The following is a 20,185-nucleotide window of genomic DNA, read 5'->3' as shown; positions in this document are numbered from 1 at the left end:
TTTTTTACAAAGAGAGCTATTGCTTACAAAGTCACGGTGCTTGTATTTTTATACACAGAGGGCTATCGCCCACAAAGTCACGGTGCTTGTATTTTTATACACAGAGGGCTATCGCCCACAAAGTCACGATGCTTGTATTTTAAGGTAATAGCATTACATTAAACAACACAAAGGCAATACAGGTGATAATGTCCCAGCCACCAACACAAGTTTTCCATCGCTCTCTGCAAGCTAGTTCTTTCACACAAACAAAAAAGGTGTTTCCATCCCATTAATTACTTGTATCCTCCGACCTACTGTATAATCCATTTTAGGTTGCGGTTTGCTATAAGATGTACAGCTAAATATTTATCTCTTTTTTTTCAGTTGCCGCTATATTACCATTTCATCATCGCGAGGTGGTCGGTATTGTTCTGTCTTTCGGAGTGCTACCAGCTTGCAGTGTAACTCTCTTTCATCTGCATTAGTGGACATCTCAAAAAGACTATTTTCTGGCAAAAAACTACTTGCCCACTGGATGTCATGGCAATATTTGGGAAAATAAGCAGCCAATGCTGTCAAAATAACAACTTTGACAATTTCAATAACAAAAACACTGTGAAAAAATGATATCGTGGATGCCAGGAGCCACGTCATTGACAACTCGTAGCCATAGGATAAACCATACATTACGAGTAAAACCGCTGACCCACTTGAGGTTATGGAAACAAAAATCCAAGCTACATATATGCACCACCAAGGTGGAACACAAGCTTGAATTTGTTTAATCAGTTTAAAGTAATTTGATTGAGGTTTTTTCCAAATATGAATACTTTCTGAGCTTTGGCTAAGTTCTTCAAGGTCATTTTCAAGTGTGTCAATTTTATTTGCTAAAACTTCAGAAATAACACAGTTATTGATTTGACGTGAAATGTGTGGCTTAGCAGGTAAGTTTACTGGGGAAGAAGGTACGGAAAGCGATTTTGAGTTAATAGAATGTATTTCCACGGTGGAGTCACGGTCGTCTTGTGTTTGGTAGAACACCTCTAAGCGTTCTTTCAAATTAATGGTCTTCACTTTTGAATGTCTGCTAAAGCTGTCATAATCTAATTTGCTTTCTGAAAATGTGTGTTGCTGAAAAGGTGCTTTGTCTTCTGTGAACCTCAACAATGAACACACTATAAGCTGTATGGGTACTGCAATTAAAGCGCTTTCAACACCTACCATAACTGATCTCACAAACTGGATCTGCGGCTCATCGTCTTCACTTTTTTCTGCATTGAAAAAAATGATGTTGACCAGTAAACTGCTCATAAGGATAACCAAACAACATGAAAGTCTCCGAAATCTATTGAAGACTCCCGGCAGAGCAGTGAAGAAAACAGAAAACCACAAATGGTCCTCACAGAGTTTGGAAGAGAGCTGAATTTGAAAATAATTGATTTTATTTAATGGCTTATCTGTTTTTAACGGGGCAATTCTTTTATGTATGAAACCATTGTCTTTGCCAATATGAAGCCAATTTTGACACACAAAATACAACACCTGCCTGGTACGCATGCACTCAACCTTAATCCTGCTTAGGAACCAGCCAGGAGAGTCTCCTGCATTATTATGCCATATCCTGATGTAACTTAAGTCTCCTAATGAATGTCTGGTAGTTATCAGAAATGTATCTATCCCTCCTCGTACAAATACTTGATGCCCAGGGCATTTTAAAAGATGTACCTGGCTCTCACTAGCTTTGCCCACCATCATCAAATATACATCTGCTGTCGTCCCAGATCCAAAACGACTGCCAGTATAAAGAGTAACTAAGAAACATTCTGTTTCATAAGGATCATTATCTGGTAATATTATAACAGTATGTTTGCTGGTCAACTCGCATTTGTCTTGTTTCCTTGCCCACAAAGCCAAGACAAAATAATTGATAAATATGACAAGAACTGTGATAAGCGTCACCAAGTTTGACTGCAATGATCGAAAAGTAGTTTTGGTTAAATCTATTGGATTAGGCATGACAAGTACTCTGGCTGCTAAAAATGTATGTCTTTTCTTTAGAAATGGGGCACTTCTTCTTTGCACCCTTGGCAAATCGTCACAGGTACAGTGAATTACTTTATTGTTTGACAATGGGCCTACTTTGCAGTTGGCTTCATTCCAACTACTTCCTACATCTTCAAAATCTAAGCAAGCGATGTTAAAAACAGATGCACCCAATAATTTGGTTTTCTTCCAGACAAGATAGTTAGTAGTCAGCTCAACTGTGAGATTTTGTACAGTTGAGGTCTGAGGTAAAGATTCCACTGGAATGCGAATCATTTTGGAATTCCAATTGTTTAAGTCTGGTACTTTGCTTGATTTAGTTTGTACCTTTTCTACGTTCGGAATTTGGAAAACTGCAATCGGATTATCTGTAACGTTATCCCCACTGTGAAGGGAAATGTTAAACGTTATAATTTTCGTATAGAAAAACTGCACAAACCACTCTGCCTTCTGGTCTAGGTTAACTTCAAAGCAAAATATACCACTGGTTATTTTTTCATCATCTGGTGATACGAAAATGTCAAAAATAGGTATTACATTTTTCCTTTCCATAGTTATGTCAACACTTCTAGGACTTAAATTTGTCAACCTTCCTTTATCACTGGCGGCCACACTATAAAATCCAGTTATCACAGTGTCAATATGTTTCCCATTTTTTAGCCATGGTAGAGGATCCTCTTTGAATTCATAAAAAGCTGCTGTTACAATAGCATCAACAGGTAAAACAGATTCATTATCCTGATATGTTGGATAGAAGCAGGTGAGACAGTCCCTTATTTTTCTGTAAGAGCCATCAAGATCCCATTTTTCTTCTTTTTTCAAACTGATACTAAAATCATCAGTTACCATAAAAGTCTCAGCATCTCCAGGAACTTTCCCATAGGATATGATATCTGTCACGGTCTCCATTACGGAGAGGGTGTCCTTCAACACTTCAACTGTAAGAAATGGGATTTCCGAAGTAATGTTAACAAGCGATGCAGTCATAATATTGGATAACGAGGTTAAAATGCCACTGCTTAACATTTCACTTTCTACAGATCCCGTTCTTTCTTTTCTATAGTTGTTCAAGGCATCACCTGCTTCTTTTAAGTTTGCCACTGCAAGTTGTTGAGATCTTGCATTCACTTCATTGGTTTCTAGTGTGAGTTCACTGACACTCGTGATTATCTGATTTACAGCCATGATGTTGGTGATCATTACACCAGATGTCATGTTCAGCAGACTTTCACGTAGTTCAGACTTCTCATCCTTTGAAGCGTAAGTAAAATTGTCGAAAGTAAAACTGTTTAAAACGGATGCAATCATGCATGTAAAATGCCCAAAATGTATAAAATCTCCAGTTTCAAGAAAAAAGTACATTAGTGGGCTGTGGGCCTGCGAAGAAAGCCCCTTAAGATATGACTCTTGTTGCTGACCTTCATTTAAATTCTCAATAGCTACGCTGCGGGTTATTTGCGTATAGGAAGAGAGAGAGTCATGTACTTGAATATATACTTTTAAACCATAAGACTTGCTAGATGCTCCAATTGAAAGCAACAACGGTGGAGTTGTAGCGTCATAACCATCATAAATAATTGCACCTAGAGAGTTTTGCTGCAGAGAACTTATGTGGCTTAATTTATCTGAGGCAGCTATAAATGTGTAACGTAGCGGTAGATTTAGGTCTGTGAATCCCCTACAGCTGACTATGAATTTAGTCTGCAAAGTAATGCCAACAGATGGTTTGATGTGACAATCGCCAGCTTTCGGTGGAGAATTAACATAAAATCTGTATTTATACAATGATGGTGCTCCTGTCCAGGTTGTAAGTTGTAGTTGAAGAGTATACCACATATCTGCAAGATCCTGAAACGTTAGTGCAATAAAGGATATGTAGGGATTGAACCTCCCAGTTGTCGTCTGAGATGCCCAGTCAAGATACACTTCCTTTGAATGCTGAAAGAGTGACCATTCATACTGTGGTCTGCTTGTTTTACTACAATCCGTGCATTTTCCTGACAGAGAAAATCGTTCTGTTGGGACTAAAATCGAAAGACAATTTTCTATACATGTAACACTGACACCAGGTGGAGAACCAGGAGCAATAAATACAGTCTGATCAACATAGCCTGTTCTATTCCCTTTACTAACAACCAAGCGAAAATAGTAATATCTATTACCCTGCAAGGTCTCAGGTTCCACAGACTGAGTTACAGTATCTGGGTTTAACCAAAACAAGCTTGTTTGATTCGGATGGCAATTTCCTTTTGCACTTAATATCATAAGTTCATAATCCGGTGCCATTTTAGAACAGTACCACGTAAATGACAGCCCTTGTGATGGATCTTGGGAATCAGGGTCATAAGAGAAACGACCATCAAGAGGCCACTTTTCACTGAAACCAACAGTCTTAAAAGATCCTCCTGAAATGACTGCTATCAAATCGCTTTCTAATACCTCCACAACAACAGAATCTGTGTTGGAACGGGAAGAATCTTCATCGTCATTGGTAGCAATGTCAATGGACACATTAAATACATAAAAGCCGTAACTCAACGTCCACCTTGGAACTTCAATATTGTTCTGATTTACTGGTGATACTTGCGGCAATGTCAAATAGTTATCCCACACGGGTATGTCAGATGCTGAGGATACTCTATAAATTCTCCACAACATATTTGCCCCTTGCGAAGCCGAGCAATTTATTTGTACATTTACAAAAATGGATAAATGCACTCCTTTCGTTGTCTGTATGACAGAAGGGTCGTCAGGTTTCTTGATCTTAAAAACATTTATCTCACAGAACACTTTGTAGCAGTATATTGATGTCTCTAACATTTTGCTGGCATACGAGCCAACATAAGTTTTCAAAACAACTGGCTTTAAACCACTTTTAGTGAAATTCACCTTTGCTACAAAGCCTGCATAAAGTCTTGAATCAAATGGCAATATGGTATTAGGTATAAATGCTGCTGCATTTGAGACCGAATCTTTATACGTGTATGAGGTATTTGTAAACAGATATTTTTTTTGCGCCCCATATAATTCCAATATAAATTTCCATTGACACTGTAAAACTGGATGTTGCAAAGGGATAAACCAAACAATATATGTCAAAGTATATAGTAGAGAAGATCCGCTGTTGAAAAAGTAAACTTCCACACCAACATCTCCTAGAGACTTATACAAAGCATGTTTTGTGTTTAAGTACACATGTGCAGCTAGAGTGTAATTTTGCATTTCCACAAATCTAAACTGGAATAGGAAGGTGAAGCCATCCTGTTGACAGACTATAAAGTGAACACTACAACAAGGGTCCACTATATCCTCAGTTGAGGAGTAGTAGAGGCCACTAAGCTGACTAAAATAGTAGATGTTACTTCTTGAATTTTTGGGATTTAGTTTCACAGAGTCTAGACTTTTGGTCGTTATCAGACTAACGATACCATTGGTGTAGAAAAGGTCACCACTAAGTGGTCCTACTTTGCTAGCATTGGTTAAGAATTGCACTGTTGTAAATCTAAATCCAGCAGCACTCAATGGTGGGGAACAAATATCAGTTTTAATGGTATATTTGTTAAAGGCCACCTCCCAAGTTGAAACATTATTTATATCGGTGAGCTCAAAAGCAGAGACTTTGTTAGTCAATTGCAAAAAGTTCCACGATAGCTTGAGGTAAGTAGTTTCGGGGAGCTGGATAGAAGTGGCACTCAGAACATGGAGTAGAGTCTGTTCTACATCCAGATAGGCATGTAGTTCAGGCATGGGTCCATTGTGTAGGGTAAGCGAGGCCATGTATTTGCCAGGTTTGCTATACCTGGCTTGGACATTGTAATAGTAGTAGGTGGAGCAGTAGTTTCGGACCTCTACAGGGTAGTCAGTGCCTATGAACTCAACGTGGTAATTGCTCGGTATGACAGTTTCCGCCTCCGTTGGCTGTCTGGAGAACCGATATTCCCAAGCCGTGCTCTTCATCTTAGCGCACCAACCAAACTGCACTATTTCATACTGCTGAACGGGGGATGCCGGAGTGAAAAAGAACTTGGCATCCTGCTGCTCCACCACGACGGTGATCTCCTGGTAGGCACAGGCTGGCGATGCGCAGTTAGGGGTCACACACTGCACGGTGATTTTATTACCGACGGATGCGGAAATTGTTATTGGGCCAGACCATGAGGCTGTGTCCAGTAGCTTCAAGCCATTTTTGTGCCACGCGCACCTTGGGGGTCTGTCGCTCTCGCGTACAGTGGTGGACGGACTGTAAATCAGCTCATTCTCTGCTTTCCACAAGCAAGTTACTGTATTGCCCTTATCCTGGCGAGTATACACCCTCACCGCCGGGTCCGAGCAGGAGACCTGTAACGGGGGTGGTTTTATCACCTGGGCCAAACATAGCACCACAATACTGTGCCAGCCTAATACAGCAAGGAACATTTTTATTATTATTAACATTTTTCCTTCACAGATATAGTAGTTATACAAGTTTCCTGTCAGCTTAGTCTCTGCCTCCACAGACCTCCAGCAGCCGACAAACAACCGACCGACCGACTGACTGACGTGCGGTCACGTGCCCCGTCTCTCCCGCCCAGACTGCCAGCAGCCGACGTCACGTGCGCGCGGGAGATTTGAACCCGTCACACGGCGGTCGCGCGGAACCACGCCCCCAGATATCCGTCACTGCTGCCGGACACTCCCCCCGGAGCGAGGATGACTCTGCGCAGGCGTTGTGAGCGGGTGGTCTGCGCAGGCGCGGCTGGGCGGGGCCGGGACCGGCTCATCACCATCAGCCCAGCAGCGAGTACCGTAGTAGTGACTAGCGGCTCGGAAGCGGCCCCTCCCTGGCAGTGGCTAGGCGCCGGGACCCAGGCAGCAGCCCCTCCCCTCCGCACTCCCTCTCTTTCAGTCCAGCACCGGAAGCCAGCGGCTGGGGATATCCGGCCGGAGTGAGAGCTCAGAGGACCGGAGGCAGCGGCCTGCCCACCCCGGGCACCCTTCCATGTGGCCAGACCCCGTGACACCCTGCTCGGTGCCGACAGCCGCTCATCCGGGACCCTGCCGCGCAGCATAGACACAGGGGGCGAGCACCACCCCGTTAGCGGGCTGCCCGGTCCGGGACTCTGCGCCAGGGATACGGGGACACCTCTTATAGGGAGCGTCTAACAGCCTCCAGGTCACATCGCCCTGTACAGAGCCACCCGGCACCTCACACAGGGGCAACTAGCTAACTGCCTCACACGTACACAGGACGTCCGACAACCTCCGGGGCTCAGCGCCTCACACAGGACGTCCGACAACCTCCGGGGCTCAGCGCCTCACACAGGACGTCCGACAACCTCCGGGGCTCAGCGCCCCACACAGGACGTCCGACAACCTCCGGGGCTCAGCGCCTCACACAGGACGTCCGACAACCTCTGGGACTCACCCTCACACGGGGGAATTTGACAACCCCCAGCACCTCACACAGGACTGTCTGATCACCCAACTCAGAACGCCCGACAACCTCCAGAGTCCGACAACCCCAGCACCTCACACAGGACTGTCTGATCACCTAACTCAGAACGCCCGACAACCTCAGCACCTCACTCAGGGCTGTTCTGACTACCTCCATGCCCCCAGAACAAACTATCTGGTACCCTCCACTCTCTGGGCAAACTACCATTTAATAATGGACCTCTCTGGCCTCATCCTGTATTATCTGGTGTAAGGATCTCTTGTGTGACAGTATAAGTACTTGCCCTGCACCGAGTCCTTGCCCTCTGGGGTACTTAATCTGAAATAAACACTTGTGCCTGGGCATCACCTCTGAGCACCCCCTCCGGGATCTCCTCCCAGCGTTGGATACTAGAGGACGCCACTTTCCCCACCTCTGTAAGCCGTGTTTCATGCTCCACCATGGGCAAGGTACTTTCCAAGATTTTTGGCAACAAGGAGATGCGGATCCTTATGCTTGGACTGGATGCTGCTGGTAAGACCACCATCCTGTACAAACTTAAGTTGGGCCAGTCGGTCACAACCATACCCACCGTGGGCTTCAATGTGGAAACTGTAACTTATAAGAATGTCAAATTCAACGTGTGGGATGTAGGGGGCCAGGATAAGATCCGGCCCTTGTGGCGGCACTATTACACTGGGACCCAAGGGCTCATCTTCGTGGTGGACTGCGCTGACCGGGACCGTATTGACGAGGCTAGGCAGGAACTTCATCGTATTATCAATGATAGGGAGATGAGGGACGCCATCATCCTGATATTTGCCAATAAACAAGACCTCCCTGATGCCATGAAACCCCACGAGATTCAGGAGAAATTGGGCCTCACCCGAATCAGGGATAGGAATTGGTATGTGCAGCCGTCCTGCGCTACTAATGGGGACGGTCTATACGAAGGACTCACGTGGCTAACCTCCAACTACAAATCTTAATGACTATTAGAAGATTCTTACAAAGTTTTACGATGTTGCTTCTCTGAAGAATATATTGGAAGAAAAGTAGTGTCACAGGTTTATGCTTATCGCCACATTAGATTACAGAATATGGGCTGGATTATGTTATATAAATCTATACATACGTCTATTTTTCTTTGCGTTAGGTTTTATTTTGTTTATTTTTTTTAACCTCCACAAATTTGCAAACCCTAATTTTTAAATACGACTTTAAAATTGTGCTTTAAGGATGTGGAAACTTCATTCTCTATACGCCCCAAAGTAATGGTTTGGTTTGAGGGGGGAGGGGGAAGGGGAGTTAATGTTTTTGGTTCTGCTTTTCTGTTCTTCTGTTGTAGTTTCTGCATTCATACAGGGTATGTTGCTAGGTCTCTTTAAACTAGTAAACTTTACAGTTTATTCTTTAAAATCACCCTGCAGTTATTGTCTTTTATACCAAGACTGGGTTCATTAAGATTTCCACTAGCATATTAACAAATGACTTGGAAAACGCGATGGTTTTTGTTTAATTACATTTTATATTTAATGCTTACATGATTGCTAAACCTCTAGATTGGTTGCTAATAGTGGAGCCCAAATATTTAGCATTACATCTGCTGTAATCAAATGCAGATGTGGATGATCCTAAATCTCACACGTTATGCATGCCTGAGTATGCAAAATGCAAAAATGTTTCTCCAAATTGATTTTTAGCAGGAGATCACAAGATACCCAGTGCGTGGAATTGTGAGGCACTGAAATATTCTTTTATTTCTGTTATGGGGGAAAAAAAATGGCCGGTCTGGTTTTGTACATAGAGTAGGGTTCTATGTAACATGTAGCAATACTTAAAATTATGCAAAGTGCATCATCTTAAAAACCAGATTATGTACAGCACAACTTTGTGATTCAATTTAGATTGCAAAGCTTCCTTGGACGCTTGTTAATCAGCCTGCCTGATCTGTGTTACAAAGGTACATTACTCCAAAGCGTCTTAATCTATATGCATTTATTAATAAAACAAATACCTACATTATTTCTCTAACTTCTCATTGTAAAGCACTTATTTCCAAGTCACTTTATATTGTGTTAACAGCAAAGGTGTTTGGTAAATCTGGAAACTGGACACAGTTCACTGATAAATGGGGAATATTTGTTTTTTGTTTAACAGTCCTGGTTTTATAGATCTCTTTGGCTGATTAGTTAGTCTGATTTCACCATCTGTGCTCAACCACGGCTATCCTTAAAACTGGGACTGTTATATGGTACCTTGAGGACTGCATGACTAGACTATTCCGAAATGGCTGAAAATTTGAAGCTATTGTTGGGTTACACTGGCATGTATTAAAGATTGATATTCTTCATATTTCCCTTTGTATGGTGCTATCTCAGGACGGAGAACCTCTATTATTACAGGTTTATGTTTTAGCTGGTTAGCTCTGTGTGCTCAGTGGCAGTCATTAAGTGTGACAATGTTAGGGGTCGATGCACTTGCACACAATGCTCTCGTGAGTAAGTAGTGTTCCCGCTAGGCTGTTTTAGCGGGCTGCTGTGCCCTGCCCGATTTCTGAAGTGCAGAACGCGCCCTGCCCTCCAGTGCGGCGTCCCGTTGAGACAGCCTGCGGGTTCTGCCTCCACCCGTGGGTCACTGTGTCCCGTGGGTGGTCAAAATGGCAGCGCAGCAGTGACAGCCGGTGAATGGAGGCCGGGCGCATGCGCCCGGCATCCATTCAGTGACCGCAGCGCCTGGGGGCTGCCCGGCATGTCCGTTAGTGCCAGGCACGCCCCCATGAGTGACGAAAAGGGAACGCGTCATAAAGACACGCCCCCTTTTCTTTGGCCATGCTCCTTTTCAGGTACGCACAAAAGTGCCCTAACTCTAGGTCCGGCGCTCTGCCTGCCGCCGGACCTAGAGAACACTAAGTAAGTGCTCACTTATGCCGCACTTACCATAGCCCTGAAATCACAGAACTTTGTACAGATCCCATACGGGCTGCAAACAGAAATCTGAGATTTTGGTGGGAAATCAGAGCAATGTTTCAGTCTTTACTATGATGCACTATACAAATAGTCCTTATAAAAGTTGCAGTGACTACCTCAGTTGTAAGAAGAAAATGTTACGTTTTTAATTTATTTTCTACATTTTTTTGATTGGATGAATTATGTTGGGTAAAAGATATTTAGTTACACTACTTCAGGATGTTTTATTCACAGAATAACTTCTTCAAATACATTGTGACAGCAGTATAACAAGTTATTACTCTCCTAAATAGAAGTTCAACTCCGATGCTCTAACGAGGGTCTGTCTCATGTTAATCGGCAGCGAAAACCTCCAAATCTAGAAATGGGCAGCTTTGGGTGTGCATTATGCCAGAACTTATCTGAGATGGGCGATTATCACTGATATCTTATTGTAACGTTAATTATATGTTCTGCTCCTGCTCGGTTTCATTGATAATCCTGTTCTGCTCTCAGTCCCTGCAATTTGCCTAAGAATGTGATGACTCCAGCGTGACACATTGAGGTTCCAGTGCGCTTCAGATGGGGTGAGGAGCTTTTTCTCTCCAGCGAGTGTCACATGCTGCTAGTCCTGTCATTATTTCCCTACATCTCTGCCTTCTGATGTATTGGTAAGACCAAGCCGTCACACCCTCCTTAATGTCAGTTTCAGAGCAGCCTATGTAGTTTCCTGCTGTTCTAGATGACTAATAAGATCATTTGTATATGATTGGGGCGCTGCAGTTGTTGCAGAACTTCTATTCTCTTTGCAGTCAGTTCTCTTGTTTATTTAGAAACTGTCTTTTTGTGACTGTTTTATCTTAAAACCCCCTGATTTTAATTTGAAGTCCTTTCTTTTCCACATCTGTATTAAAGTGCTGTAATTTATTAATTTATTTTTTAATTAGTTTTAAGTGAATTTTTCTACGAACAGCCATCTTCCTATCTATAACTGTACTGAAGAGCACAGCAGGGAATATTTGAAACTAAGGGGCATATGTATCAAAGCTTGATGTGAGAGAAAATCGTGAGATTATATATAATCACCAACCAATCAGCTTCTAACGTAAGGGGCCTATCCACTAGGCGACCTGAACGTCTGTGTGATGCCCACTGCACGTCATTCAGTGAAGGAGCCCGACCTATCTCTGAACGTGCCGAACCTGACGAGCGTGTTCAGTAGATAGTCGGGTTGGCAAGGACCCAGCGTGCGCACGCGCATCGCTGGTCCTTGCCGGCTATCCATTACCCGACTTTGTGAACAATGCGACCAAAATCTCCTGGTTTGATCACACAGTCAGGTATTGGATAGGTCCCTTTACATTTTGCAGGCTGTGTTTTAAGAAATTACGGTTTGGAGCTGGTTGGTGATATTTATCTCACTTCAAGCTTTGATACATATGCAACCCAAATGCTCATTGATTTGACTGTACAAGTTCATAAAGACCAGGCAATATAATTACATTTAAAGTAGCGCTTCTGTTAAGTGCAAAATACACCAGGCTTTGTGCTTTAATTTTAGTGGCGCTATAAAACCGTCCCTGGAATGCGGAGTTGTAAATTTATCCTTAGATGTTTGGGTTCAAAAAGACCGTCAGTGTCTATCAACCCCTGTCCGGGACTGCCTGCAAATCCAGCCGGTGTACGACTGCTGTATCTCGTTGTGTGCAATAGGCAACCCCACTAGCTGGTTCCAGTGATTGCAACGCATGTGGTCAATTTGGACACAGGTCTTGTCAGTCAGCGCAGCCATTATCAGGTCAGATCATGGCAGCTGTTAACCGACTAAACTAATTAAACCCTATTACACCTGCGCTAGATCTGAATAGCTGAATTTGTCTTATTGATCAGAAATATAGCTACAATACACATCAGATCTGCCGTTGTATGTATATTAGGTTAAAAACAGCACTGGAAGCCGAGCACAGAAGATTAGTTAGATTGCAATGTTACATACAGTGCCATATACACCAGTATCTTGATTGAGGAAACCATATGCTGTACGTACATTGGGATTGTTGTGAAATATTGGATCATTTTCAGTGTGGAGACCTTTGTGTACAGCTAAATCTTTCATTGAGAGACTTACATTCCTTGTTGTTCGTGTTAAACCTTTGTGAACTGCAGGAAGTGGTGTCACGTGTGAATGGTAAATTGCAACTTGTTTCCGATTACTGCACATACAATAGAAATGAGACCTGTTTTCTTCCCCACCAATGTGTCCAGAAATGTAAGCTTCCCAGTAGTCCTTAGTCCTGCTTAGCCAGTCACATGGGGCCTATAAGTGGGGATGGCTGATGAAAGCGGACACTGACAGGTCATGGTAACGGGCTAAGCAGACTTTCAGGGCCTGATTCTGAGTCCCACCTAAAAGTGCACCCAGCAGCGTCTACTGGTGGCTGCAAGTTTATGAAAATGCCGCTACAAACTCTTTCCCTGGTGTAGATCCGTTCAGCTGAATACGCAAGGACTGAGGCTCCCACTTTTAGCATTTGTGCACTCTGTAATACCGATTGATGCATCCTTGTACGCCACCATCGGTCTTGCCATCGGAAGTTGCTGCAGTTTCTAGGTCTAACAGTGGCCTCGTGTCTGTGCGTTGACACCACCGTGACTCGCCCACTGATCGTACCATTTCTGTGTGCACTACTAGTCATCGCCCAGGAGCTCCCATCATTTTTTTTGCAGAATTTCTGATACTGCCTAACCTGAACCCAACAGCGCTTTTGTGCGTACACTGCGTGTAGGCGTTTTCAGACCTTTTCGTGCATGTGCAGTTTCAAAAACATTGCTTAACTACATGCAACTCATGGAGTGTACACACTAGGTGATATTTTGCACGATTCGTCCATTTTCGATGAATCGGAAAGACCGTGCAAATCATGAGTGTCTACTCACAACGATGCGCGTACCCGATGGTCCGCCGTTGTATCTTCAGATCTTGCCTACAGCAGGCTTGATGTGTCACTCTCATACACGATGCACTGGAAATCGTTAAGGACGCACGATAGATTGTTGGTCAGATTGGACACTTTTTAGCACCATATCGTGTACTGGAGTGCAGGGAAGTGGCCAGGGAGAGTTCAAGGGAAATCGTTGCATCGTGAGCACATCAGTGTGTAGGCACCTTCAGAATCCGTCCCGATGACGCCTGATCGATACCAAACAGAGGGTGATCATGAGTGAATGCTCTTTTGGGCCCACCTGTCGCAATTTGTGGCAAATATTATATGTGGGTAAATAAAACCTCACATTTCTATTGAGTTTGGAGCCATTAACCAAATTGTATTGGGACATCAGGGCATGTGAATTGCTTACCAGCTAGTTTCTTACAAAAAGATTCAGTCCTGGTTTTAAGGTTATCCATGCTTGAGTCCAGATGGTTAAATCTAAATGACTGGCGGTGCGCATTAAGTCACCTGTGTTCAAGCATGGATAACCTTAAAACGTGGACTGTAATGGCGGAGTTTGGGAACCTCTGACGTATCTGATAATGATTCTGTCCAATGCAGGCACTTTGGGGAAATGCTCATTGTGGAGTGTGGCTGGACTTAGTGGTTTTGTTAATGCTTTATTTATTTATTTTGGAGATGGTGGTGTCCTTGGCCATCATTTTGAGAAGTACCTCATTTGTGATTTACCAAGACACTGATGAATTACATAGGCTCTGTGGCTGGCTGACTTCAAGCCTGCACTTCACCTTGGTTTAATCAGCCACAGAGACCTGTGTAATTCATGTGTCCAGAGAGAGCGACAGAGAGAGAGAGCGAGACAGAGAGAGAGAGCGAGACAGAGAGAGAGAGCGAGACAGAGAGAGAGAGCGAGACAGAGAGAGAGAGCGAGACAGAGAGAGAGAGCGAGACAGAGAGAGAGAGAGCGAGACAGAGAGAGAGAGAGCGAGAGAGAGAGAGAGAGCGAGACTGAGAGAGAGAGCGAGACTGAGAGAGAGAGCGAGACTGAGAGAGAGAGCGAGACTGAGAGCGAGAGAGCGAGACTGAGTGAGAGACTGTATTCCTTTCTGATTCTTTTTCTGCCTTGATTCTATCCCCATATATACCCTCCAGGTTTACTCCGGTTTTATTTATTTGTATCTATTTCTAATTTATTATTTTTAGTTGTATTTTATTTATTTTCTATCCCATTCTTATCCATTGATTTGTCTCATACATATCCTTCAAGCGCTCCTCTGCCTATACATTCTTTCCTATTCACGGTTAGGGCACTTCGAAGCCATTTGGCAGCATGGCCCTCGCTGACTAGGTCGGACGGGTGATGTTGCTGACGATGTGCGGGAGTGTGCATAGTCTGTACAGTGAGTGATATGGGCCTATCGTCTAGTGTGTACCCAGCATTAGTCTTACTCCCTTGTAAACCACTTACTGAAAAAATATATGGTTCTAGGGGCTAGATACCTGGGCTGATATCTGTGCCTAACCCTAAACTCCCCCCAAGGATGCCTAAAACTAACCCCATCCCCGCTCCATTAACCTAACCCTCCTGGGGGGGTACCTACACTAAGTACCTCCGGGAACTCCCCTAACCTCGCAGGTAAGAAGACGCACTCCCCAGACTTACCTCGTTCGGGCACAAGCCATTCTGTATTCCTGCGTCGGGATTATGATAGGCGTCGGTATCCCGACTCCTATCATACATCCCTAGCCGGCATTCTGACGGCGGGATTGTGACCGGCGGCCTTGCGTCCGCCAGCCACTTATCTACATCCCAGACATCAATTGTTAATTATTTATCTGAGGGTTGAGTTTTATCACTCACAACGAGTGATAACATTTTTGTTTCATATGATAATAGTGCTCCAGCCAATCAGCTCCCAACTGTCCAGTTTTCAAACAGATGACAGTTGGGAGCTGATTGGTTGGAGCATCATTATCATATGCAACCGATGTGAATGATAACTCATTGATAAATTAGGCCCTAAATTCCCTTTTGATGAGGTCACATACATACTGAAGCAGTGAAATGATGACTTGGTAGATTGGGAGTAAGTGTCTGACCCCATACATCATGTTTTATGTGATCACAGTCTGCCATAGCTTTACCTTGTTCCTGTGTGATGCACTGGGATAACAACATACATGAACTCATTTCAAGCACACAAAAAGGGTTTCCATTGGTTTTCATTTACCAATGTATTAACTACGTCAAAGCATTGTCCCCTGTTGTGGCCATGACTCGCCATGATCCATCCAGCACGAGTTTGTCATCTGGTTTCCAGGTGTTTTGTCTGTGATTAGTCCTCACGCCGGAGCCATGTTTCGTACACGCCAGTGTTGCAGTTTTCAGCTTTTCTTTTTTCCTTCTCTCATCTGGATCTGCAAACTAAGCAGGAAACTGCTGGATGAAATGGACCTCTGAGAAGGGCAAGCCGGCGAATGCTTCAGCTGATGGCCAATGCAGGCAGGTGTCCTGACGTCATCCTTACAAACTGCTGCAGTGCAGTCAGGCCAACAACACGGCTCCCTCATTTCAGTGAACTTAACCAATTCCCCCATTAAAGGGTGGTGGCATTCATATTTGGTGCTTTTATTCATTTTTGGTTGTTTTAATAGGTAAATCTGTGATGATGATCTGCCAGTGTACTTATTGCAGCCCTGTTTCTGTAAATCACTGCAGGCATGTTTGTTAAGCAGAGAAGAATGGGTTAAAAACTTATGGCTTTAACATTTTAGATGCGGTTATAAAAAGAGGAAGAGGCCGGTTGCATGGGGTGTATTTGTTTTACTTCTCACACAATTAAGTTTTTGTTACAGTGAGAGAGTATAAACTCTGTGTATTTGAGAAAGAAGCACTAGACCCCCAGCGGCTATTATAAAGCGTATGCCACATCTACAAGTTATTATAAAAAGGCAGATTTATTATTTGCTGACAAAGATTCCTTAACGTTGCAATTCACTGCAATAAGGAATCTTTATTCGTCCGAATGTATCATTTCCGAGTCGCCTGGGCGGGCTCCTATAGGCGATAATGTGAGGGCATTGCTATCCCATTACTTTATGCTGCTCTTCTGTACATTTGGTGAAGGATGGTGGTGCATGCGCATTTTGTGAAAGGTAGCTTATAAGGCTACCAGCGCCGTTAGTGGCCGGGGCCAAGCTAGGAAAATCCGGCAGAAATCTACTGTATGGGGACTGCGGCTGCTGTCTGAATTGGAGAGACCATGGCAGATATCGGAGGTCTGTTATAATCCCTCCTTGTTTCATCTTGGGGATACTGAATATTTGCCGATACCCCTTGAAAATGGAATATGCCACAATTATACTTTAATAAATATGCCCCAGAATGTGCTAGGCCCTATCCTGTGACACAGTACTGATGTGAATGCGCTATTTTCCTGGTGTGTCGCTCTGCGTTAGTGCAAAGCTGCTTGTGCACAGTCTGACCTTATTGAACAATGGAGATCATTTGCAAAGTGCGGAAGTCCAATGTGCACTGCAAATAAATGCGGTTTTGCTTTTGTGCAAAGGCACCTAGATCTTCACCAACGCAAACTCTGTGGAGCAAGAGATTTGTGTTTACAGGGGAGTAGAAGCTTACACAGGCTGTACGGAATTGGTATGAAATACCGCCGGCTGCATGGCCGGCTGTTCGATTCCCAGCAGCGGCAGCCCGACATCAGCAGAGATCCCATAAGTGGAAGCCCGACAGCGCTGGAAATCCCGATCATGGATAGGTAAGTATTGTCTAACCCCCCTAACCATAACCCTCCTTAGGGGTGCCTAACCCTAATCCCCCCTCTAAGTGCCTAATCCTAACCACCCCCTTCCCCGCTGCCTAAACCTAAGTCCCCACCCCCGGGGTGCCTAACCCTCCCTCCCTCTAGCCTAACCCTCCCGGGGGGGTGCCTGACCCTAAGTCCACCCCCCCCCCCGGGAGCCCTAAACCAAACCCTCCCCCCCCCCCCCCCCCGCGCGGCTGTCCGCTCGCGGCGCCCGGCATCACTACATTCGGGATGCCGGCGTCGGGGATATGACAGTCAGGAAGCCGGTTGCCGGTATTTAGGCAGTCGGCTTCCCGATTGCATACCGGCTGTACTGAGAAGCCTGGCGGATAGGGGTGCAAAGTACGAAGCAGCTGCCCCCTCGTAACACCATTTTTGTAGACCGTGCTGATTGAAATTAAATACAGGGGGGGAGAGGTGCAAAAATATACCATACATATACCATACGTATTTTACAACGTCCCAATGTCCCCTCCCAAGCTCATAATCTAAATAGAAAATTAGGCTAAAAACCGAGCAGTATTTTTTTTTTTTTTTGGAGGAAAACGGAAAATCATGAAGGGGGGAGGAAGTTCCAAATGTGGCATGACATTCACAGTTCTGCACGGGGGAGATTAGGGTTAGGCACTTGGGTGGGGAGGGGGGGCTAGGGTTAAGCACCCCTGAGGGAGGGTTAGGGGGTAGAATAGGGTAAGTCAATACTTACCTTTCGACGATCGGGATTTTCACTGCTGCCGGGATGCCGCTGTCGGGATTTAAGTCATACTGATCAGTTCTGCATGGTGTCTTTGGAGGCTTTACATAATTTTTTGTTTGTTTTTCATGACCGCGTTTAGTCAGCCTTTTTGCCAAATTACAATGATCTCTCCTATTCATACAATGAAATTCCTAAAACCGATGTTGTCATTAAATCTTGTTTCCAAGAGCAAACAGATCCTAACTCTTCCTGTAAAACGAGTCTGGTAAGGCACCCGTGTAATAGACATTACCCAATACTCGTCCCTATGAGTCATGAGGGGCTGTGCAGTACTGTAATGCAGCAGGTGAATGAAGACAGAAGTTATTGAACGTAACAATGGCACCAATTCATGCTCAATCATTGAGCCTGGTGCTTTGTGTAGTTTGCTCTTTTAGATCAAAGAATGAGGACATTAAATGTTCTGGCTTACGTCTGTGGATGAGAAATGTTCTGGCTTACGTCTGTGGATGAGAAACGTTGTGGCTTACGTCTGTGGATGAGAAACGTTGTGGATATGAATGAGAAAGCAATTGAAACAAAATATGTTAAGGTGCTGTGCGGTCCCTTTAGTGCGCTACATGCCCTTCCACCACTTGTACTTAGAGCCTAATTCAGACAATTACGGTACATTAACAGCCGCTGGAGGCGGCTTAAGTAAAAGATGTCCACTTCAGGCTTCACTCAGCTGCAGCATTGGATGAACTACTTGAACATCAGACATCTGAGCCACTGGCTTAGGCATGCCCAGAAGACGTGTCCGTTAAGCCTCCGTTTTCTGGAACGCTCCCGCCCCAAGGACCAGGTCTGCAGTACGGCAAGATCTGAAGTCATTGGAAATTTACGTAAATCTATGACTCGGGCGCTTTAGTTATATAAGGCAAAAAAAATAAACAATCTGTACCATAAATTTATTAACCAAAACCAAAAAAATTCTTAAAGGTCTAAAGCCCAGTACACACTGGACCATGTGTGTATTGAGCGATATCTGCAGCAAGGGTGCCGGCATTGGTAAGTGTATACACACTTGCTGATGCCGGGAACAACGGGGGGGAGGGGAGAGAGTGGGGCCATACTGCAGTACCCTGGTTCTTGGCTCTCCGAGGGTACCAGCCACTTAAATTTAAATTTAGGCCCCCAGGGGCCTGAGATCCAGCTGCTCAAACTGTAAAAACCGCTATACCGCCGGTTGCAGAGGGGCTAAATTCACAAGATTGTTGGTGGGCAAGCAGAGAAAGAGTGGGGGCTGTCCTACGGTACCAGCCGCTTAAATTTTGGACCTCAGGGGCCCGAGTTCCGGCTGCTCAAAGTTACCCCAGATTCCCTATACTTAAAATGGGGAAGGGCTTCGGCGGTCCCAGTCGGCTTCTACTGCTTTCCGTTCGGGCCCGGGGGGCTGTAAATGCCCAAATTTGGTGAGCAAGCAAGGGGGGAGTGGGGCTGTCCAACGGAGACTGAAAAATGTGTCCACTATAGATTTATTCATATTAAAATGTATATGAAATGCTTCATATCTAGCGTCTGTACTTTTTTTGTTTTAAGTTAGATGTTTTCACTTTTTGTGTACAAGGTAGCCATTATTATCCTATTTATCCCAATCTATTACAGCACAGGTTCTCAAACTCGTTCCTCAGGAATTAGCTCCAACTGTGGATCTTTTAAAATGTGTCAGTGAGTAATGACTACACCTGTGCACCTGCTGGGTGACCTAGAAAATATGACCTCTGTGGGGTCCTGAGAACCAAGTTTGAAAACCTCTGTTTTACAGCATAGGCTGGAATGCAAAGAATAAATACATAAGGTGTTGCCATAAATAAATTCTGGGTAAGGAAATTATTTCACTGTTTCGGAAGAAGGAACAAGAGAGACCTAAAATGTCTTTGGACTTTGGCCATAGCGTCATAATTCACATTTTGCAGCCTCCCTGCACTATGCTAAACCATTGCAACTCATGGCTCATCTCTATGGGAAAAAATGCACTATTTCACTTACATAGGCCTCCCTGAAGAATGCACGGACTTCCTATACTGAAATACCAGCATCCAGTTATTCAGCATAGTAAGTAAACATTACCTTTAAAAGGGAGGAAAATGAACTCTGGGGAGACATATGGGGCACGGTAAACAGCTATAAAACTAGGATGTTATGAATGATACATATTATAGTGTGTTGTAGTCTTACTATGTTTGAAGTATGCATTTGTGTTTAGCAGTCTCTGTATAATACATATAACGGAAGCTGAGGAGAGATTTCACATGTCTGTTTTAAAAGTATGTCCCTAGACTAAC

The 20,185-nt window shown here is 44.2% G+C and overlaps 2 protein-coding genes across 2 annotated transcripts; one reads left to right on the top strand and one right to left on the bottom strand.

Annotated features, from left to right (window-relative positions):
- Nucleotides 1-348: 348 nt before the first annotated feature.
- On the bottom strand, nt 349-6,441 carry PKDREJ (polycystin family receptor for egg jelly). The gene is given in 1 exon segment (XM_088464613.1): nt 349-6,441. A coding segment is annotated over 1 exon segment (6,093 nt).
- A 292-nt stretch (nt 6,442-6,733) lies between these two features.
- Nucleotides 6,734-9,472, top strand: LOC148439535 (ADP-ribosylation factor 6). The gene has a single exon (XM_088464618.1). The coding sequence runs from the start codon at nt 7,900-7,902 to the stop codon at nt 8,425-8,427; it is 528 nt and encodes a 175-aa protein (XP_088320744.1). The 5' UTR covers nt 6,734-7,899; the 3' UTR covers nt 8,428-9,472.
- Nucleotides 9,473-20,185: the final 10,713 nt, after the last annotated feature.

This window comes from Taudactylus pleione, unplaced genomic scaffold (assembly GCF_031769625.1).
Source record: "Taudactylus pleione unplaced genomic scaffold, aTauple2 ptg001720l, whole genome shotgun sequence".
Taxonomy (NCBI): domain Eukaryota; kingdom Metazoa; phylum Chordata; class Amphibia; order Anura; family Myobatrachidae; genus Taudactylus; species Taudactylus pleione.
The sequence above is the reverse complement of the archived record's forward strand: the minus strand, read 5'-3'. Positions and strand labels throughout refer to the sequence as shown.

Coding starts and splice junctions, on each gene's coding strand:
- LOC148439535 (XM_088464618.1), top strand. CDS start 7,900: ATGGGCAAGGTACTTTCCAAGATTTTTGGCAACAAGGAGATGCGGATC.